The 23,575-nt window shown below is 42.6% G+C and overlaps 2 protein-coding genes across 7 annotated transcripts in view; one reads left to right on the plus strand and one right to left on the minus strand.

Moving 5' to 3' along the window:
• Nucleotides 1-383: 383 nt before the first annotated feature.
• On the minus strand, nt 384-6,214 carry slbp (stem-loop histone mRNA binding protein). Of its 2 annotated transcripts, none has more exons than XM_079670933.1 (8): nt 6,035-6,214; nt 4,272-4,394; nt 3,717-3,830; nt 3,558-3,623; nt 3,359-3,481; nt 2,788-2,943; nt 1,537-1,636; nt 384-1,112 (listed from the first exon to the last, which is right to left on the minus strand). In XM_079670933.1, the coding sequence occupies exons 1-8, from the start codon at nt 6,091-6,093 to the stop codon at nt 1,038-1,040; spliced, it is 816 nt and encodes a 271-aa protein (XP_079527059.1). In that variant the 5' UTR covers nt 6,094-6,214; the 3' UTR covers nt 384-1,037. The 2 variants fall into 2 exon arrangements, with proteins under 2 accessions (XP_079527059.1, XP_079527058.1); XM_079670932.1 differs by having other exon boundaries at nt 3,558-3,629; nt 6,035-6,213.
• A 389-nt stretch (nt 6,215-6,603) lies between these two features.
• The window catches only part of ccdc142 (coiled-coil domain containing 142), a 29,479-nt gene continuing 12,507 nt past the window's right edge, over nt 6,604-23,575 (plus strand). Inside the window, exons 1-11 of one of the 5 annotated variants that reach the window (XM_079670929.1) lie at nt 6,617-8,375; nt 8,523-8,620; nt 9,405-9,477; nt 9,946-9,986; nt 10,510-10,555; nt 10,813-11,060; nt 12,275-12,499; nt 13,748-14,991; nt 15,461-15,738; nt 19,387-19,473; nt 20,044-20,220. In XM_079670929.1, the coding sequence (XP_079527055.1) occupies nt 9,423-9,477; nt 9,946-9,986; nt 10,510-10,555; nt 10,813-11,060; nt 12,275-12,499; nt 13,748-14,991; nt 15,461-15,738; nt 19,387-19,473; nt 20,044-20,220 (2,401 nt within the window). In that variant the 5' untranslated portion in view covers nt 6,617-8,375; nt 8,523-8,620; nt 9,405-9,422. Of the gene's footprint in view, nt 8,621-9,404; nt 9,478-9,945; nt 9,987-10,509; nt 10,556-10,812; nt 11,061-12,274; nt 12,500-13,747; nt 14,992-15,460; nt 15,739-19,386; nt 19,474-20,043; nt 20,221-23,575 lie in introns of all 5 variants that reach the window. The other 4 variants (XM_079670928.1, XR_013806367.1, XM_079670927.1 and 1 more) reach the window with 4 other exon arrangements.

A 23,575-nucleotide genomic window follows, 5' to 3' on the forward strand; every position in this document is an offset into this window, starting at 1 on the left:
TTGTGTGTTCATTTATCATTGTACGATTCCTATGATGATGTTTTATTGTTTTGTCAAGCACTGTGAAAAGCGCTTTATAAATAAACTTTACTTACTTCTCTATGTAGTTGATCAGTTTATCAATATCCATAAATGAGCGATAGAAAAGACTTCTTTAAGAAGGAGGTTGAAAAGAATCAGATTTACATTTGAAAATCCCTCACCATAATGAAACTAGAGCTGCAGGTGTGGTAGCTCTGCACCTCGGTTTGCAGGGCTGTTATAACAAACATCATTGGACATAACACATGTAGCCCAGAGGCTCCGCTGCAGAGCCCCTCCACACTGATGCAACTCATCAGTCCCATCACTACAACCCTTCAAACGGCTCATAGAAGTCAATGCAACATTGTTCTTTTTTTTTATTTGAAAAAACCATAAAGGAACCAGAAAAACCCCCAAAACATTTGCAATAAAAACAACTAGTACAAAAACAAACCACAACCCAATAGAACTGAAGTAATGCTCTTCGGTGTTTAAAATGTACATCCTTGGGAAAGTTATTGTCAATATGAATCATTAAAAATACTTTGGTTTGCCCCACGCATTTAAACAATGGAAGGAAACTTTTGAGTTGAGTCAGTATCTATGTATTCCTGCATTACCATCAGCAAGGATCAGTGCTACGTTTTCTTTTGTGAACACCAAATCCCAACTATCTGAAGTGGCCAGAGTTAAACATGCACCTGTTACATCTTGCCACAAAAGAAGACTCCCTGAGCAGGCTAGGAATCTGTAAAAGGTCCCAACCTTTGGATTAAGAAGCACTGGAAAAAAAGGAAGCCTATTGAATATTTATGATTGTGAATAAAGACATTACACATGGGTCGTAAATATAAATTACAGTGTTGAACCAATGCCAACTGAGACACAGAGGGAGCAGATTGAACCTGGAACAGTCACTGTGGGGACACGGTGGGCTGCGAGGAGTGTCAGGGAAGAGATGGATGAACATTTGGGAGGTGTGTCAACATGTTTGATTTCTTGTCCACAATGAGCTACGCCAAGTCCGGCTGCACTGTGGTTTCAGTCTTCTGTATTTTAACTGGAGTACCCGAACAGTCGTCTTCACCCTGAGCGAGAGAGAAACAAAGCAATCAATCAAACGGAAAGGCTCATAAAGTACCAGGTTTCTTTACCTGCACTTTTGGTTTGGTTTTAGAAACTTGGATAGATGTATGCTGACAGAGGAAGCTGGACATGTGTCAGTACACACTTGATTCAGATGACTGAAGATTCATTTGTATGGTCCAAATGGACAGGAAATGTGGAAACTGTGTATCATGTTAAGAGATATGTAACCAGGTTAAACATATTCCCATTAACTTAACGGTGGCTGTTTTCTAATGGATATCATTCATAGATTTATTGGAAACATACATGTCCAAGTTGAATTGTGCATTTGCCTGTAAACACTTTTGCATTTTCAGCTGACCTGCTCTCTCCTTTCTTCTAATTATTCTGATCTCATAGTGAATTCAAAGTTATCAATCTTACCTCCAGGGAACAGCTGTGTGTGGTAAGAGAGGCTGGGACATTCTGGAAGTCTGGGAAATCCAGCTCAATGTCCATGACATCATCGATTCCCAGCTCCTCACTGGAGAGCAGAGGACAAAAAACAACAACATGCCCATCAGCAAACAGACAGAACACAGAGTCTACAGCATGGAGGTAGCATGTCATCGGACCAAAGCACTTTACAATTCAATATCGGCATCCGCCAGAAGTAAACATTTCTTTCAATATGACAGGCCAGGTGACATGGGCTGGGCAACCAGATGAGGTAGTCTATGAATCACTGCCTGCCGGACCACATAGGGGGGCTCTATGTGTATAGCCTTTGCATTGTATTTGAATAATAAAACATGGTATTTAGAGGTGCCATTCAAAGCCCCCCAAGGAAACCCTTCAGAGAATATTCTTAAAAACGTTACAAAAGGACAGTAACAGGGAACATGCAGGGAAACAGGGGTAATGTAGCACTACAGTGAGTAGGCAGATCTGAACAGGTTGGCTTTGAGGAGGGACTTGGATGTGTATAAATATATATATATACATTTATATATAGAATTTTCTATGTGGCCCTTGAGTTAAGATGTGTTCAAATCATCGTTAACAGCCTTGGAGCTTCAACAGTCTTATCCCCCAGCTGTGTATTGGGATGACCTTGATTGTCCATTCAGCTTTCCCCAACATTTATAAACACTATAAACACTATAAACACACACTGCGATTATTCGCAAATTAAATTGCACTTTAAAAAAAGGCACCTTAAGAGGTATGTTTCTATTGAAATCATACACTGTATATATAAATACACTCAACATGGGAGTGGATACATATGATTGATTCAGACAAAATGTATATTTTTATTATGGCAACAATTCCAAAAAGTCTCATTTAAGGTAAAGGGACTGCTAGAAAAATGTGGTCCACATTTAGCAGCTGTGATCAAAACTGTATTATGTCTGATCATAATACAGTATTTTTACAAGTGTGTGTTGAGCAGGACTTTGACTTGTTACAGTGCATTTACAATGTGGTACTGCTTCTTTGACTTGGGTAAGTAAGTGTGTGTGTGTGTGTGTGTGTGTGTGTGTGTGTGTGTGTGTGTAGAGCACCATCCGGCGGGGATTTGAAGCTGAACTGTTCTTTCATTATCGATACCGATATGTTTATTAGGATTCTCAAAGTGGATGCGTTATGCCGTTAACATGCATCTCTGTTGAAAGCCTAATCTCTTCTTACATGTCATCAAGGACTTTGTCTTGACCCTCCTCTGTTGGGGGGTCCCAGGCGTGCAGTTTGACCTTCCACAGTTTTATCTGCTGGTCCCAGGAGCGACGGCTGTACTTCCTGAACTTATTTGGAGTCTTGGGGTGAACACCCGGCTGACGAATATGTCTAGAAACAAAAATAATGGAAACAGAAAAGTACAGATCAGAAATCACTTTTTTTGCCAAGTAGGTTTGCACTTACAAGGAATTAGGGATGCCAGCTATTATTCGTTACAGTCTCCATAATCGAAAATTATTTTTTAAATTCGATTTTATTTATATATTTTTTTATTATTAGTTATGTGCGTCGAATAATCGATTATTATTCGCCAGGGCTGTCCGATTTTGATAATGGTCAGTTTCTGGCATCCCTACAAGGAATGTGTGGTGGTGCATACATATTATTGTTTTATAATATTTGAGTCACTTTAAAACATGCATTATTGTTCAAAAACTGTCAATATGGTTGTAGTGCTGTGTGAGGCTGTGTGAGGCTGTGTGTGTGTGTGTGTGTGTGTGTGTGTGTGTGTGTGTTGACCTACTTTGGAACTTCTTTGATGTACCGATCATAGGCCAGTGTATTCTTTCCATAGTTGATCTGTTTCTGTCGCCTTAGCAACACTGCCTCATCAGTTTCAATGTGTTCCCCCTCTTTTGAGTCGCAGCTGGAACACAGACGGACAGGTGTTTTCACACACACAGACTCCAACAATGAAAAAGGTGCAACAGAAGTGGACATACCTCCCCGATGAGCCAGAGGAGATCTTCCTCTCTCTCTGGGTGACCTCTGCACCCAGTATCCTCCTCCTGTAACTGAACAGTGCACACACAGTCAGTCACAATCAAGACTCAGTGAAAAGTGTGCTGTGAACCACTGAGATAGAAGCAGAGTGTGGTTACCGCTGCATGTCTCTGTGTACGTCTCTCTTCATTTCATCATTCTCCACCTGACTGCCCCAGTCAGCCTTTCTGCCGCAGCGAGACACCGGGCCTGTGCCCTCTGGAGTGGTGAAACTAGGGAGGAAGCACAAGGGGGGTGAACCAGCATTAACACACAGAGGGGAATGGAATTACTGTTGCCACAGTGCAAGTAAATGTAGTTTAAGCCACAAATAGCCATCCCTGGCCCAGAGGGCAAATGATGAGATAGAAACACAAGATGGATATGAAGAGAAGAGAATACTAGAAGGAGATAATCACGAGGTCATTCACCCCTTGTTGCCAAATACTACAGAAATAGAGCTAACAGTTTGGTTTAATGATGATCGTCCAGAGCTTCTAACCTTCAGATCACCTTACTGAAATAAGTCAAACAAACCGCTCATATCTAGCCCTGATATTTCATCTGCACGTTGGTACACACTCTGCAGTGCTTTTTGCTATTCTGGTAAATGTGCAAGTTGCAAATTGTGTCAAGTTGAATGTACTGTTTTTATTGCAGCTGTATTCTCCTACCTAGCATTTCTGCTGTCGGAGTGCCCACCCTTTTCTCGACCAGCGTCCTCCTCTCTGTTGGCCCGCAGGCTTCCGTCGACCCCTCGTTTCCTGCAGTGGGACCACCGGGACGGACCAGAGCTCCTACACAGTAGAGACAAGTAAAGATAGCATATTATTAACATGCAACTTTATGTTCAACGTCAATTTAGTAGCCCTTCAGTGCTAGTGTGTCTCTAATCATCTTTTCTATCTGTTCAGACACACACAGTGGATGAATGCGGACTCCACAGAAAACGGTCAGGAGATGCAACTCCGGAAATTGGGTCAGTCTTTGTTATTGGGCGGCGAATGGACGAATAATATGCTAATCTATAACTAATGGTGGTAAGGTCAAGTGATTTAAAATCACAGGTGGGAGAATACTCAGATCTGGTACTTGAGAAAAAGTAGAAGTACTCAGATCTGGTACTTGAGTAAAAGTAGAAGTACCAGAGTGTAGGAATACTCTGTTACAGTAAAAGTCCTGCATTCAAAATGTTCCTCAAGTAAAAGTAGAAAAGTATTATCATCAAAATATAGTGAAAGTAGCGACAGTAAAAGTAGTCGTTGTGCAGATTGGTCCATTTCAGAATAATAGATATGATATGTTTTATAATGATTGATCATTAAAGTGTTCTCAAAGCTGGTAAAGGTACCGCTAGTTTGAATGACTTTGTATACTGCAGAGTAGCTTGTGAATTTACTCCGGGTGGAACTAAAGTCTGATTTAAGTGTTTATTGAATTGCACCTCATTAATCAACATCTGTGAAGTAACTAAATGTATTAAATAAATGTCAGGGCGTAAAAGTACAAAGTAGCAAAACGTTAAAATACTCAAGTAAAGCACAAGTACTTCAAAATTGTACTAGGGTAAAGGGTACTTGTCTTCTTTCCACCACTGTTGAAAAGTAGCTCTCGGTTGTTTCCAAACACTACTTTTAAATCCTCTTTCAGATAAACCATAGCCACTAGCAGTACAAGCAATAACCTAATCAGTTAGTGAATGAAATATAAGTAGTTAGTTGACAAGTTGTTCTCCCGCCACTGACTTCCTGTTAGCGATTGTTCTGGCCATCTGTTCATCCATCCATTATCTATCCGACAGGGTCTGGGTGGGGGTGCTGAGGCCTATCAATTCACATTCATGGCTATTCGCAACCGGGCACACCATTGCCGGTATATTCCGTGAACACTGGCGGCAAAACGTCCGTCATTCCCCAAAGCCCCAACTGTTCCTACCAGGAAGCTTCTGCTGTGGTGAATAACACTTCAGCCCTCTGCAAAAACATCAGGTTATAACCAAGTTATAACCAACCCCCGATACAGCTGCACTACAGTCCTGTTTAGCAGGGGTTAGCCTTTACCACCGTTTTCTCTTCCTCGGTACCCGCCGACAATAGAGCAGAGCCGCCACGGTGCTAGCGTCGTTTCACCCAGTGGCGAACACAGCACAACAATAAATTAGCTAATTTCTTCAAGGCTAATGTAAATCATTTCAAAGCGAGCATCAAGCTAACTTACGTTAGCGCAGGACACAAGTCAATTGAAACATGAACACAGCCTTACAGTGTGGCTTCATTTATGAGAAAAATACATAATTGAAAAAGGTAAATGTGTTTGTAGTCGGTTAGCTAGCAACACATTTACATAATCCCATTCTGAAAGAGTTCTAGCTAATATGGTGTCTACAATCAAGTGAACGCAATGGAGGCTCGTGGTGGTTTAAGAAGGTGAAACTTGCCCATTCTCATGTTCGTTTTCGCGAGTTTCACGTCGTTTGCCTCTGGTCCAGTTCGACATATTCTTGATTATAAATCGAGTGAAATTATCCTTGTTGTCAGCTCAGCAGCAGGCAGTGTTGTCTACCCGCCAACACTGAAAGGCGCGCGGTCCCAAACAATCCAACAGGTCACGTGACAGGAAAGGGCGGATATACATGCAAATAATACTAAGGCCCAATCCCAAACCACGCCCTACACCCTACCCCTAAACACTCCCACTCCGTGACGGAGTGAACTCCGGGGAGTGACACATGAGGCTCCCTCCTGTCAGATGGAGGGAGTAAATACAGCGACAAGCTTTGGGACAAACCCCCCTCTCTCCGGCAGAAACAGGAAAGTCCGTAACTGTATGTAACAACGGTTTCAAATCAGCATCTCATTGACAAAAAATGTAATTTAATAACTCAAATAAAAATCCAAACATCTTTCACTGTGTCTCTTTTAGTTTTAAACCTGATGTTTATAAGCTTCTTAGTTTTTGCAACATTCTGTAAGTATACACAACTTTATAATAAATGCACACATTTACCTTTTTCCAGACTAAACACATGTAGGATCCTAAGTTAAAAACATATGAGGTTATCATGATGAGGTTGTTTACTTCGCAGCGTGTTTCCTGACAGACACACACAGCGTTGAGACCGGTCAGGTAGAGACCGGTCCGTCTTGTGTAAATATGACGTCACGTTCTCGTTGTAACTCTCGTTGGAGCGGCTCGGAAACACATCTACAGCAGTAACATGCAACATATACGTTAATGCAGCAGGATAATAGTAAAACACTGAAAGGGAACATGTTATTGCACCAGGAGCTATCTTGGGACTTTTACTGCGACAACGTTGACTTGCCTGTGAATAAAAAATAAACCATAGCGTTGGTGATCTACAGTGTTGTCTTTCTTCTTTGAACAGCAAGACCGCTAACACCCTATTTCAACAATCACACTCCCTGTCATTGACATAATTAATAAATAGTTTAGCTTCTCGCGATCATTTGCTGTGGCCCACTGATGTTAACGATCGTAACTGAAAGGCTGCCTCCCAAACGTAAACATTCAGCCGAGTGACTTGCAAACTCTCGCGAGAGTTTTACAGAAGACGGATCCTTTCTAGCCATAACCAGACCGGTCTCCAGTCAGCACCGCTGCAGACTCGCTGTTTGAGGGCTTGATAGCCCACTGCCCCTCCACACCGCTCCACACTCGTTGGTTTGGAACAGCACTTAATGTGGGTGACCCTCGGCGCAAATGGAGGGGTAGTGTGTAGGGGTAGGGTTTAGGGGGCGGTTTGGGATTGGGCCGAAGATACTGGGCGCGAATTAAGAGAAAACAACAGAAGCAACTCTGCATCCGCCTTACACAGTTAAAAGTAAAGAACCAATGGACGTAGGGTCCGTGACACCACCCATAGGATTCTGCAGAGATGCCGAGAAGCCCTTAGGCTTAGGCGGAGTCGGCCACTAACGGCTCGACAGTGACGTCAGAGTTCAACTCCCGCCTTCTCCAAATAAGGGCAAAGAGGCGGGACCTGCTGCCATGGACCTGCTGCCGAGCTGAAAGTTGGTTATGGCCAGCGCCGTATAGGTTATGGCTAGAAAGGATCCGTCTTCTGTAAAACTCTCGCGAGAGTTTGACTGAATGTCACGTGGCTGAATGTTTACGTTTGGCAAGCAGCCTTTCAGTTACGATCGTTAACATCAGTGGGCCACAGCAAATGATGATGAGAAGCTAAACTATCTATTAATTATGTCAATTACAGGGAGTGTGATTGTTGAAATAGGGTGTTAGCGGTCTTGCTGGTGTTCAAAGAAGAATGACAACACTGTAGATCACCAACACTATGGTTTATTTTTTATTCACAGGCAAGTCAACGTTGTCGCAGTAAAAGTCCCAAGATAGCTCCTGGTGCAATAAAATGTTCCCTTGCAGTGTTTTACTATTATGTCTGATGTTTCTCTATTAATATTGCTGCTGGATTAATGTGTATGTTGCATCATGTTACTGCTGTAGATGTGTTTCCGAGCCGCTCCAATTACAACGAGAGTTACAACGAGAACGTGACGTCATATTTACACAAGACGGATCCTTTCTAGCCATAACCCTGCCACCTGCTGGTGTAGAAACGTTCTGCGCTGTTTTCCCGGCCATTTCCCAGAGCCTCCCCTGTTTTCCATAACAACCGAGGACGCTTCCTCCTGATTGGCTGTTTCTACATCCTGTGTTTTCAGGCCTCGCTAGCAGATGCTATTTTAAACATACTTCCTTCGTAAGCAGTGGATTAACAAGCACCTACAAGAAAACAAGTAAGTCAGTAATGGCATACTTGTCATTCGGCGGTTGTTTCAGAGAAGGAATTCAATACACCGATACAAAAAGCCGTTAGCTGTGATAAATGGGTTTTGCTACTGTACAGCTTAGTTGTGAGTGAGCATTAACCATGGTATTGACAGCAGCAGCCTTCAATAACAGACGGCTCGTCGGCGGACAGCTCTTCCGAACAGGCAGCATTCACCGGGGATGGACGTCTGGACGCCATTTCTAATGTTCAGTAAGAATGTTCCTCATGCTTTGTGTAACTGAACATGAGCTGTAGAGACACGTCTTCCTATCACAGGTGTTACTAGAGCTACACGTTAAAAATGTTCTCAATGTTTGAGGATAATGTCATTTTACTGGAAGAACAATAAACTAACCTGACGTTAGGGTGATATGAATGAAATCATCTTCACTGGGAAGAGAGACCCTCACTCCCCCTGCACTGACAGCTTCAGTGATCAAGAGTGTTCAGATCCATTACTTCCAACAATGTACCAACAAGTGCCAATTTTGGATTTAATACAATATTTCCCTTGAAAAAGCAGTAGTTGGAATATTTCAAAAATTGTCCTTAAGTGCACAATAAGGTGAAAGGTACTGCTGATCATCATACTACATAACCATTACTTACATATTGACATTTGTTAGATGGATAGATAGATAGATAGATACTTTATTGATCCCACATTGGGAGATTATTTAGTTACAGTAGCAGCAGTGTGTTCAGGCATTAAAAAAACTTAAAGTTGGAAAAAAGGTAGACAGCTCTATGAAAGACCAGTATTTTACAGTAGCCGATAAATACATATGATAGAAAGTATTTAAGTAAAGATAGATATGAAAAAACAGATAGATGTGACAAATATAAAATGAAAGAAGTGACATTGACTGATTTCATTGATGTGTTAGTTTTAGAAAGTACATTTGGCATTTCACATGGCTGACATACGTCCAGAATATGAGGAATGTGTGTTCTGTTATGATTCAGTAAAGATGTCAGTGCTGTCTGTTCACAGTTTAGCTGCACTGTGTGGATGGAGCACAGCAACCCAGAGATACTGAGAGACCCTGGAGAGGCAGGGCTAACAGGTGATCACACACTTGCGCGTGCACACACACACACACACACACACACACACACACACACACACACACACACACACACACACACACACACACACACACACACACACACACACACAGGCTACTGGTTCAAACACAAAGGAGGAGTAGGACCCATAAAAGAAATATCCCTGCAGTCAGATAAACAGTTACATCATAACTTTACTAAACATGATGATTCTTTAGGAACTGTGGGACTAACACAAGAAGCATCCTCAGTCTGTTTGCAAAGGTTCCTGACCCCCACGACCCGTTGTCTTGTTGCACTGCAACATGGCCATATGTTTGAACCAGACATGTACAGCAGCCCAGCCCCACGGACCTCAGAGAAATGTCCTAAATGCAGATGTCTGCGATGGTGATGCTTTCAACGTGTTGCTCTCTCGGTTTGAAATGTTCTGATGATTGTGTGTTTTGTGTGTCTCTTCCTTTCAGACCAGGAGCATTCTGAGGCATTCTGCCTAGAAAAGGAGCAGGTTAGTACTTTTTTGACATGTACTACTTAAAAGATGATGTTTATTACCTTTTTATTTTTATATATATATTATAGTGTTTGTTTATTATATGGTAATAGACATTGTGGGAGGGACCCAGAGGGCAGTATGCCTCAGGCTGCTCATAGATTGGGTCTTCAGTACAGCAGCTGTTTTCAGTGACGCTCTGATGGGTCATGTGTCCTGCGCAGCACACCCTCACACACTGGCTCGTGTAAAGGCTTGCTGTGTCACAAAGTCAATAACTATATCAGATAGACTATATCAAGACAATCACAAACTATCAGACAGCTGTTCAGTCCACGTATCTTTATCCACGCTCACTACCCCCCAAACAACAATCATGAGAGCCTTCTGGCACAGACAGCATGCCTGCTGCCTGCTTTAGTAAGGTAACACAGGGGGAGGAGATGAACTAAGGGTCACTTTGTTGGTGAAGTATTCCTTTAGGAACTAAACTATTTGTCAATATTTGTTTTTGGAATTTGCCCTTTGTGTCTTTCAGACAAGATGCAGTCCCTGCATGGTGACCGAGGATGGAATCACTAATGGTATAGTGCATACATGTTATAGCTGCAGATTGAGCAGTCGGCATGTACATGCATGCTGCTGGAAGGACAGCGGAACAGGATCCAGCAGAAAAATACATATACTCGTTTTGTACACAAAACATTTTTGTACATGCTAAAGTATAATGTTTGATCAGTTAGTCCACAATCAGTCAACACACGTAACCAGGCTAAATTAGCAGCAAATACAATACATGTTCAGCATACTGTGACCTCCGAATATGTTCACTCCTCTACAGGTTCCTGGTCTCAGAGGTCCCTGAGCCGCTCCCTGCAGCGAGCCGAGACCCTGCTCAGAACCTTTAACCCCGGCCTCAAGTGGCTGTTCCAGGGCCGCCAGGATGAGGAGGACATGGAGAGACATTTAGTGGTCGCTCACAATCTGGTGTCCCGGTCCTCTGCTCGCCTCCTGCGTCTGCACCAAGCTGTGGTGACTGTGGCCCCCCAGTGGCAGTCGGTGGGCAGGGAGCAGACAGGGTCTCACTGGGTAAGTTCCAGGGATTGTAGGGAAGCTGAATCTGTGATCACCTAAAATGATTATCTTTAGCACTTTATTTGCAATGATTACTTTCATAGCAGGAATGCAATCTGCACTTCTGTGTTTCTACAAAGTCCAAGCTTTGAACTTGGGGCACCACCCAACCAAAGGGATGGTGAACAATCATTGAATTCTATCTCAACTCTGGAGATTGAGGCTTGACTCTGAACCAGTAACCATGATGCTTCACTCGCACAAACCACCTAATCCATGTCTGCACAAATGGAAGGTTTATTTGGCAACTGAGGCATTAACACTCATACTTAATGTAGGCACAAATACATGAATGAATGCATGGAGTTCATTATGAACCAGTGAGTACCTCAATAGACAATATAATGACTGAAAGGGTATTTCAAATGAAACAATGAATGAGATGAAAGCATGATCAGCTGCTGCCTTGTGTAGACAAAAGCACTGCTGGAAGACCTTACTTCACATTTCAAAATGCATCATCACTCTCATGCATTGCATCCGTGAAACACATCTGTGGAAAACAAGGTTTCCCCCCAAAACTTTGGACCATAATATAATATCTACGTTCCTTGAAAATATGTAAGACAGCAAGTGTTTACACCAGACTTGGAAATGATTGTCATTATACAGGTACAATGAGATGAGCAGAGCTACTCCTTTTTGTAAGGTGCCATCAAAAATACAAAAAACCAACAAGAGACGTGAAACATTCAGGAGGAGACAACATACAAACAACGCTGTAAAGGTGGTGGACTCATCAGAACATAGTGGGCGAGCTGACCAATCAGAGCACACTGGGCTCACAGGGAGGTGGAGGGGGCAGGAGCTCCAACAAGCCATTTAGGACAGAGAGTGAATACACATACTTTACAGAGATGCTGTATGAGAAACCAATGTGATTTTGGAACATTGAACAATGTAAATCTATTCTAGTAGACCTCAACAATGGAATTATGATCCGTAGAAATGGCCATGACATGGGATCTTTAAGTAAAGTAAATAAAGTAAAGTAAAGTAAATAAATATGTTTCAATGTGTATAAAAAAAAAAAAATATATATATATATATATATATATATATATATATATATATAACTGGAGTTTAGTGCAATTATTGCTCTGGGGAAGAAACTGTCTTTAAGTTTGATAACTAGATACCATTTTCCTCCCCCCCCCCCCGCCTCCCAGGTGTGTGTTAAAGGCCTCCCAGCAGACAGTGGGGTGCTCCTCCTGCCCTCCTCCCTCCTCCTGCAGGGACACCACTCAGCTCTGTGGAGGCTCCTGGAGCAGCGGGTCCTGCTGCTCTTCATTCACGAGTTCACCAGGAGGGCCCGCCTCACAGCAGCTTTCATCTCCAGAGTGCGCCACCTGCTGGAGGAACAGCTGAAGAACTCACACCTGACACTTAACCAGGTCAGGCTGAACTGCAGGGTTCCCTCCAAATTGCATTGATCTGGAGGCTGGCTTCACTATGGCCACTTACCTCCAAAAAGAGTATTTTACTTTTGATCATTTAAGTATCTTTGTTAACCTGTTGAGGCTTTTTTTCACAAAACTGTGTCTCAGGGCTTCTTAACCTTTAACAACCTCTTAATGTGTCATACCCACTTAACGGGAAGAAACTCATCTAACTGACGATATGAACCATTTTTAGCTCAACAAAACACAAGGGTAATAATACCAAGCCTCTGAATTAGCATTAAGCGAAAAAATGATAACGCACTTAGCACAGAACTCACGGTAGAAATATTGTATTACTTATTGGATCTGCACAAACAATATATCAAATGAAGGCTGAGATTCCACAGATTCTAGAGGTATAAGTATCATCACTGTGCGACCAGAACTCAGGGCAGCGAAGGCAAAACCAGATAAAACACAACGTAGCTTTACGGAGCCAAAACGGCAAATATGTCTTACCTTTGCTGTTTTCTGAGATTTCAGAGTATGTGAGAGCTACAACTCAGCTTCCGGTTTTGGGCATTCTGGCTATGCATCACTCATTCACCAATGGTAATGTTTAGATGGATTTAGGAACTTCCCCTCGATTCTATTGGCTCTAACGGTTCTAAAGAGGTGTCAGAGATAGGTCAAATCCACCCAAATGACCCCAGAGGTGTTTTTTTTTCTAAACCTCTAAATGTCCCTTGTTTTGCGTCAATCTTGATACAGGGTACTTATTATATGTTATAGTTTGGATTCCTAAGTCTACTAACCAATCATTCAAGGTTGGTTTTCACAATAAGTAATGTTTTTCTTTTGGACGGACACTATCATTTTAAAAAAATGTCTATGTTCAGTCAGAATTTACTTTAAATTAAAAAAAAATCTATATTGATTCTGACTTTTCTACATCCAACTCACAGGTTTATCATTACTTTGAGAATAAAGATTATTCATTTACCCCTTTTAGAAGTGAAGATATAGTCATTTGTTCTGGGCATGTCATTTTCGAGCCTGAGACCTGAAAAACAGGCTCAGGGCTTAACAGGTTAATAATACAGTATCATTGTACTTTAACTTAAGTGAGATTTTGAATTTAGGATTCTTAACTTTTAATGGAGTATTTTCAAATGTAATGTATTGGTACTTTCTTCGAAGTAAAGCATCTGAAGACTTCTGCCACTAATCACAAACAAAAACGTTCTCCTCTCCCCCCAGAGTTCTTCAGTCAGGGGGGGACTCTGCTTGCTGAGTCAGGAGCTGAGGGTCCACCTCAGCCACTGGTCCTGTCTGTTCTCCAGAGTCCAGCATGACCCCCCCCTGAGAGCGGCTCTGAGCCTGCAGTCCGAGCTGCTGCTGCAGGTCAGAGGCAGTCTGGAGCTGCTGGGGGTGCAGGCGCTGCTTCTGGTGGAGCAGTATGTGTACGCCCTGCTGTGTGCTGTGGCCCACACTGAGGGGCACTGTGTCCCCAGAGAGCTCCTGCAGGACATTTTGGCTGGCACGGAGCTGTATAACCAGGCGGTGGGAGAGCAGAGAGCGCAGCACAGCGCCACCCAGCTGAGGACTGCAGTGTTACAGCAGGCTCATTACCCCCCCCTGGACTCCAGTCAGCCCAGCAGCAGAGGGCCTCACCCTGCTGCCTTCTCCCTCAAAGAGCTGATGAGGATTTTAGCAGTGCATCAGGCAGATGTGGCAGCCCAGCAGCTGCACTGCATGGCCTCTGAACAGACCCGCGAGGCCTCGGCATGTTGTCAGAACCCATCCAGTCGGGGGGCCGGGCCCCGCTGCAGGCCCCCTGAACTGAGACCTGAGTGGACCTGGGAGCAGCTACAGCAAACCTACCTCACCCCCTCTCCTCTCTTCTCCACCAATCACCCCCCCGTCCTGCAGTCATCATCTCGTCACAGATGCCATCAGACTCCTCCTGTTTACATCCCTGACCTTCATGTAGACAGAACACTCTCTGAAAACCCCCATCCTGTTCAAGCCAAGCCCCCCCCTGTCCACCACATGCCCGGGTGCTTTGACAAAGGCCACACAGACACCCCCCCGACCAGTGTGAATGCTTTTAGGTTAGCCAAACCACATGTAGAAAAAGAGACCAGCTTAGAAAAACAATGGCCGACCATCTCCCTCCCTCCAGCCCCCATCCAGCCCCCCTCCCTGTCAGGGCTCTGCCAACAGGAACAGTCCTCAGTGGAGCTTTTGTTTCAGGTGCTCCTCTCCTCCAATGAGCTGCTGGCTCCACTAGTTTCACATGCAGCTGCACCTGGAGCTGATCAGCTACTCTCTCACACAGCAGCAGAGGTGTTCTCAGTCAATGGGAAGGCTCCAGTCAGAAATAGAGCTGATTCAGCAGATTGGAATATTGTGAGTACAGAACTGAACAAAGACCAATGTGTGGATGGTCTGCAGGAATGGGCTGAACTGGAAATACCCCCCCGGCCAGAAGCTGCTGTCAGGTAATGTCAGGAATAACAGCCACTGTACGGTGTGTTTTTACTAGTAAAACACACCGTGATACACAGTTTTCTTAGTAGGTGTACACAAAATATAACTCCTCCACATGTTTGTAACTTTTGCCCATAAAATATATTTTTTAGAGATGGATTACCTTAAGCAGATCCCTTATTACATAACATGTTTGATAGCTCAACCAGCCTCCAGCTCCCAAAACTATACTCCTCCTGTCTCCCCCTTTCAGCAATTCAAAAAAGGCACTAGTAATTATACCAAGTTGTTTGACAATGTTAATGACGTTTGCCTAAATGTGAGCAGGAAAACATTGTGTAACAATTCAGGGTTTCCAGCAGTAATGTGGCCTAAAATGTGATATATTTTGTTATATTATTTTTTATATTTTTTTGTTATATTTGTTATATTTTGTTTGTCAGCAGTGCATGTGTGATAAATGTGTGTTTGTTTTGGAAGGGATGGAGCCCCAGAGAAGGAGGAGCCTGTGGGTGCAGAGGGGGCCACAGATGGAGCAGGCTGGCCTCACTCGGTACAGTGGCTGGACGTGGGTCAGTCTGTGTTATTTGCAGATGTGTGTGGGCAGTACCGCAGCCTGCTGTGGGCGCTGTGCAGCAAGGCCCTGAGGCTGCAGCTGCATGTGCCACCTGCAGGGGGCACTACAGGGAGCATCAACCTCCAACGCACACTCACAGGGTTCCACATCCTGAACAGCATGAGGCACGCTTCACACACAGGTAACGGTGTGCTAACACAGCGTGACCAACAAGCAGTACTCGAGAGGTGAACACAATGCAAAAATGAGTCCTGCCGGTACTACATCTTTCTGACATTATTCGTGTAACACAACTTTTAAATCTGATTCATACTTTTAGAGATATTAAACATTGTTCAGACCTTGGTAAAGAGGCCTTCTTTAGATTTTAGAGTCCGTGATGTCACAGCTAGAGTGGAGGACAGATTTAATTTTGCCTTCATATTTTCTTTTAAACCTGCCATAATTCCCAAACCCTACATTCCTGAGACATACTTTTTCATGAGAAATGTAGGAAAACATCTCGTAGCTTGAAAAATAAAAAATAATTAAGCAAAATAATTAAACAAAATGCCTCTTGAGGGCATGAAGTGACAAAAACTTTCAACATGTCTCCATTAAACCCCATTGTAAGTTCAGCCTTATCTTTCCCCGCCACAGCAGCAGCATACCTTTTAGTTAATCTGCCAAAAAGGCCACATTATTAACCCGAAAGTACACAAAAAGTACACTTCAGATGCTCAAGTTCCTTGACATGCTTCACGCTTAGAAATGTCACCGATATCTGTTACGGTTCTTCAACAAGACGTCCAATGTAAGAGGTTTATCTCTCATTCAGAACAATGCAAATGCTCTCCTTTCACTGATTACTGCAAATCACCATGGAAACCTTTGATTTGGACACGTCGTTAGCTCAAATATAAACACCTGCGTCATGGAACACAATAATGTCATAACTCCAACTGACATGCTCAGAGCAGCAGACTTCAGATAATGGTTAATGGTCCTGCCCTCGACAGCTCTACGTCAATTAGGGGGTGTCGTCATATGTCGTTTCCATGGAAACACATCCCTCGCCATAAAACACAATGTCGCTGTAACTCCAATGGACACGGTCCGATCGTCCCCCAAACTCCGCTTGAATATCACCGGTCCATGCCTCAACAGCTCTACGCCAAATCTGAGATCTCACCATAGACTGTTGCCATGGAAACGCATCCCTCGCCATAAAACACGATGTTGTCGTGATACCTATGCAAATGGTCTAAAACAGTACCAGACTTCAGATAATGGTTAATGGTCCGACCCTCAACAGCTCTATGTCAATTATGGGATGTCATCGTATGCTGTTTCCATGGAAACTAGAGATATTAAGATTCACCGATTCACATCGGTGCACCGGCATAAACGTTCAAGATGCGAGTGCACCGGTTGAAAGAGTGCACATCGGCTACAGTTTGGGTTGAACTCGCGATGCATCGATTGCGTAGCGTCTTTGCATCAGTAAAAAAACGATTCATTCATATAATATCCCCTCATCCTGTCAGCACTCAGCAGAGACGATCTTTGATCATTGCTTCGCACTACGGAGGCCGAGAGTCAGTTATCAACACACATGGAAGTCGAGGAGAAAGAGAAACACAGCGCACCGAAAATATACCTTCAAATCAAACGTTTGGCAACACTTCGGATTGTTCAAGAAAGACGGTCAACTTGAAAAATCGCTCGCAAATTGCAATCGTGCCGCTTTAAAGTACACAAGTAATACGAGGAACTTAGCGACGCACATAAAGAGGCGACATGGGGTCTGCGGCTGAAAAGACAAACCTGAAAGTAAGACATATGAGTTCAATCACTCAGTGAGGTGTTCTGTCAGAGAGAGTGGTGTTTAGTTTACAGCAGCCTGCGACAGTCAATAATAGTTTAAATGTCTTCCTTACTGTAAGCAGTTATGATAGAGCTGTTTGTGAAAGGTTATTTGTATTCTTTATTGTTCATATAGAACCCACTGCTTTCTGCTCACTGGTGAGTTAGCCTAAGAATGAGTGTTAAGCACATCAGGCTGGCAGCTGTATGGGCATTGCACTATGGTAGTTGTTATTTGCACATTGTTAATCATGGGCAATGCATCCTTAAATTGTTTAACTGTGAGGTGTTATACAATTGTACTATACTCTGGAGAGTTTTTTAAGGTAAAAAATAAACAGCATGATAGGATGTGCAGTACTAGTAAAGAGAACCAAATATGTAAAGCACTTTTTTGTTAATGTATGATTTGCTGCATATAAGGAATAAAACAAAAATCCTGTCGTACCATATTGAAGTATCATTATTTTTGCATCGTGTTGAATCGTATCGTATAGCCCCGAATCGCATAATGTTGAATCAAATCATATCGAGGTGTATCGCAAAAGGGGTGAATCGTATCGAATCGCCTGGTGTTTCAAATGTATCGTTAATGTATCGTATCGTGGCAACGTATCGAGATGCGCATCTCATCGGCCTCAGTGATGGAGATGCACATCCCTAATGGAAACGCATCCCTCGCCATGAAACACAATGTCGCTATAACTCCAATGGACACGGTCCAATCGTCCCCAATCTTCACTTGTATATCACCGGTCCATGCCTCAACAGCTCTACGCCAAATCTGAGATCTCACCATAGACTGTTTCCATAGGCTGTTTCCCTCGCCAAAAAACACGATGTTGTCGTAACTAATATGAAAATGGTCAAAACACCACCAGACTTCAGATGACATTTAATGCTCCAGCCCTCAACATGTGTATGTGCCATTAGTGAGTTTTCCTCAAAGCTGTTGCCATGGCAACGCATCCCTTGCAATAAAACACGACATTGCTATAACTCCTATGAAAATTGTCAAAATGTGCTAAAACTTCACATGTGTGCTAACAGTCCAGCCGTGAAGACATCTACGGGACAGTTTTGAGATTTTTTCAAAAGGACTTGCCATGGCAACACAATGCTCGCCATGAAACACGGTTTTCTCATAACTTCAGTTAAAATGCTGCCCAAAACAGCCCAAAACTAAACAGGTTTGGTAACGATGCAGCCATTAACATATCTAAGCGTATTATGGGGTGTCATCAAATACCGTTACCATGGCGAGTTAGTTCAATAGGTTGCAGTTCAAATATTCTGCTGCTTTTCCAAGCCTTTTTACTTTCTTTTCTTCTCTTATCACACATTCAAGCCCCCAGTGTTCATGTATCCTTTCAATCTACATGTTTCCCTTTCTTCTTACACATTACATTTCAGCATAGCAATTCAGAGTCAGCTTTTCAGCATAAAGCATTCCCACTAGCAATTTCCTCAGGAATTGCATTCTCTAGTTGTATTTGCTGTGCATACATGTTGTGCTAATAAGTTGTGTAGAATTTTTCTTTTTTTTTTTTTTAGTTTCAACAGTTTATTTGTGTTTCTGCACATATTTCTGTAGACAGAATTATCTACATACAGAACAAAGCCCTTAGAAGATGTGTGTGCTTCTGATTGAGCACATCAGTGTGTAGTTGATTGGACAGATTGGAAGAGTTGTGTAGTATAAGTGTGTGTGTCCAAAAGTTTGGTTTTGGTAAGTCTTTATGTAGTTTTGAGAGCAGTGCTTAATTCTGATGATACATGAGATGTTTTGCACCTTAGGTGTATGGTTTTGTTCATTATATTAAGTATTTTTGAGAAAATTTGCAATTTTTTCAAAAATATGTGTAAGCGATGCAAAAATAAGTAATTGTAACATTTGAGTTCCTACCCCAGTTAGTTATGTTGTAAGAGAGATGATCCAGTCCTCTGTTCAATCTCCATGACGACGTTGTGCTGTTTATTGCAGATCTGATCCCTGAGGAGTGCCGGACTATGCTGCAGGACTTCAGTCTGTATGTGTTAGTGGTCACTGCACATGCTCAGTGGGACAATGGTACACACACACACACACACACACACACACACACACACACACACACACACACACACACAACACACACACACACACACACACACACACACACACACACACACACACACACACACACAGTGTAATCTCAGTGGTTGAGTTTGACAGCAGCAGGCTGAGTTGTACTCAGTGATAATTTATTTATGTATTTATTAGTGTATTCCACACATGCCAATTATTATTAAAAAAAAAACATGTACACTTTCCCCAGTTTGTAGCCCATGATGGAAAGGAGCAGGGAGAAGAACATCTTATTTGACCTGCCCCTTATTGAAAGAATGTGATGGTCTGTCAGTCACAGCTGTTTACAAATACTTACAGGAACATGAAACCAAAAACACACTCACAAGTCAACACCACAATCTACAATCAGCATAACTGAAGATAATTAATCGTCATAAGCTTTGAATCTTAATCCGGTCATCAGAACTTCGCACTGCAACTTTTTTCAACTTTAATTGTGTTTGTGGGGAAACAAACCTTTCTTTCTGTTGCATTTGTTCATTGTCTGTAACACTGTCTGTCTTTCTTAAGTGTTGTGCAGGAGTTTGGGTTCCGCTCTGAAAGATAAGTGTCTCACGGTCGTGAATCAGCCATCATCTGAGCATGATGGAGATGTGATGATGTCAGAGACCATGAAGCACTTCCTGCTGCTGTCCCCCCCTCTCCTGTCATCTGTGTGTGGCCTTCACTCAAACAGTATGGCCTCAGGTGAAGACTCACTCACTCACACACACACACACACACACACACACACACACACACACACACACACACACACACACACACACACACACACACACACACACACACACACACACACACACACACACACACACACACACACACACACACACACACACACACACACACACACACACACACACACACACACACACAACTGATCCAACAAACCAACAAACCTCTGTAGTAAGACAATAGTACATGTCAATCCTGTAATGAAGATCATTTCACCTTTTATTGACCAAATATCCATTGTGATAAAACTCTCTGTTACAATATTTATCTGTCCAGAAAGGCTGCAAAGTCAAATGTTCGCACATCGACCCTCATATACAGTGGGGCAAAAAAGTATTTAGTCAGCCACCAATTGTGCAAGTTCTCCCACTTAAAAAGATGAGAGGCCTGTAATTTTCATCCTAGGTATACCTCAACTTTGAGAGACAAAATGAGAAAAAAAATCCAGAAAATCAAATTGTCTAATTTTTAAAGACTTTATTTGCAAATTATGGTTGAAAATAAGTATTTGGTCAATAACAAAAGTTCATCTCAACACTTTGTTATATACCCTTTTGTTGGCAGACAGAGGTCAAACGTTTTCTGTAAGTCTTCTCAAGGTTTTCACACACTGTTGCTGGTATTTTGGTATTTTGGCCCATTCCTCCATGCAGATATCCTCTAGAGCAGTGGTTCTCAACCTTTTTCCACCAAGTACCACCTGAGAAAATAGTTGGCTCTCCAAGTACCACCATATGACCAATGTTAAAATACAGTCTATGCACAGTTCATGCAGGACTCGGAGGCAAATGTATTCATAATACCATTATTTATTGTGCTCTCTCTCTCTCTCTCTCACTCACTCACTCACTCACACACCACAAGTGAGAATATAAAGAACAAAATAATAACTTATTCTCACACAACAAATGTCAACTGTACACACATGTAATTTCCTGGACCTATACCAAAGTGTGAATGTAGGCTTCCTGCAACAACCTACATCGAAACAGAAAATGTCCTATTGGGAATTCAATTCCAATAATAATGAAGCCTCCAGGAGCAGATGAGCCTTAGGGCTAATAGCTCATCTTCAGTCTGCTGATGTTTGCTATTGCCATTTCTGTGGTGGCAAAGTAAAAAAGAAAAGAAAAAACATAAGAAAAAAGATAACAATTAAGGACAAGTGTGTGCTTTTTCAGCTTTTGACCTGGCTCCATCCTTTGAGCAAATGCCTTCTTCCTGAGTCACTTCTCTCCTCCATCACAGCGGCTGTGCATATCACTTTTGCGTTGCTTGCGGAGCCTACGCTTGTACTCGGTTGATGACTGTCCTTCTCCTCATTCACTTGTTCACTTTCGCTGGTAATATTCTCCTCTGTACCTCTCTTCCGAATACCTCCCGTTTTGAGCCACGTTTTTAACATCATTCAGCTTTCTTCTTTCTTTAGCTTGCTTGCAACGTTCGCTAATCGTTCACGGGTAGTATGGTCGTCATTAGCAACGCCAGAAATAAAAAAAAATGTTTTCGTTTCTAAATGTAAAAATAACAATAGCCTATTAGAACTAATTCAAACCACAGTTTCAATTATCTCAAGCTTATTTTCATTCGTTGTAGTATTTTTGATAGTATGATTTATTTTGTAATTAATGTTATTCAATCAAGCCTCAAACTGATGGCACTTGTCCCTATAGCCTGTTTTAAATTGAAGTTGTCTGAGGTCCTTACCATCAGCTGCTGTTGCAGTAATAAGTAGTGTACCTTAATGCCCCAAATGTGCACACTGTAGTGACTGCTTTTCGTCTTTTTGTTTACTTAGTTGTGTGTCCTGTATTTTATATGTCTGTGTTATGTGTAAAGGTTAAAGGTGGGGTAGGTAAGTTTGAGAAACCGGCTCGAGATACACTTTTTGTTACATTCCATGGAATGCTCTTAACATCCCGATAGCAATGAATATCTGAAGCGTTTTGACAATACATAAAAAATGATCTGTGGAAGCCGTACTACTGTAAAAAGCACGACCAATCATCTGAGCCGGCCCGGCTAAAATAACTGGATGGCCTACCTGCCTGTCAGTCTTCCATCTGTGCACAAACTTATCTTGTGCCCTCATTGGTCATGTGCGCATTCGTGTGTGTTGGAGGAGGGGCTCTGTAAGGAAGTGGCAGATTTTTGTTCCGGTTGCGTATTTTCAAATTCTTGCGCACTCAAGCTGGTTTCTCCAAAATGACCTACCCCACCTTTAAAGGGGACCTATCATGCAAAATGCACCTTTGTACGTCTTTTATACAGGAATATGTGTCACCCGTTGTGTCAGGGAACTCACCAAGTGTCAGAAAACACAACCCTCTCTCTTTCCTCCGCACCCAAAATCTCTAAAAACGGGATCTGATACAGATCCCGCATTGAGATTTTATCTCAATGCTTTTTATCTGGTTAAATAAAGGTTAAATTAAAAAAATTAAAAAGACTGTTACAGATTTGAAAATGGTCTGACGTTTGTGACGAGGAGCTCCGCTATATGGCCAACTCTCCACTAATCAGGGGAATGAGAGGTTGCCGTGGCATGGTAACAGCATGGTAACATGACGCTCGTAACTCGGCCCCTCCTTTGCAGGGGGGCGTGGTCAGCTGCAGCCAAAGACAGGGTGGAGGAGAGGAAAATAGAGCGAAATGAGGCATGGCTAAAATGCATGATCTGTTTGATATTTTGAAAAAGAAAACTTATAAATATACCTTATATAGGTATGGCCCTACAATATATTATTCAAATATAGCATGATAGGTCTCCTTTAAGTAAAAAAATAAAAATAAAAAAAAAATGTAATATATATATTTTTTAATATTTGTTATATGTCAGATTCCTCCACGTACCACTAGCGGGAGCTGTGGTTCTCAGTGGTTCTGGTGGTACACCAGTGGTGCGCGTACCACAGGTTGAGAACCACTGCTCTAGAGCAGCGGTTCTCCTACTGTGGTCCACGGACCACTGGTGGTCCGCGAGGGTACTGCAGGTGGTCCGTGGAGAAAAGCTAAATAAAATCCACTTTTTATTATCAAGGATTTTCGGGGACCACCTCATATGTGACTTGCTCTATCAAAATCAGTCGCATTGACCCGAAGACACATTTTGAGTTGTATACACTGTTGGAAAGAGGAGATTCCTAGCTTTCTATTGATATCAGGCAGTGGGGTGGTGGTCGTTGGGCTCATCGGACATTTATGAGAGAAAATCTCTAATGTCCGAGTAAAAGTGAATTCACCACAAGACACAAGCCTTGTAACCCCTCCCCTAGCCCTGGCGCGAGCGTGGAAATATGATTGGCGG

This window comes from Notothenia rossii (genome assembly GCF_949606895.1).
Source record: "Notothenia rossii genome assembly, chromosome: 3".
Taxonomy (NCBI): domain Eukaryota; kingdom Metazoa; phylum Chordata; class Actinopteri; order Perciformes; family Nototheniidae; genus Notothenia; species Notothenia rossii.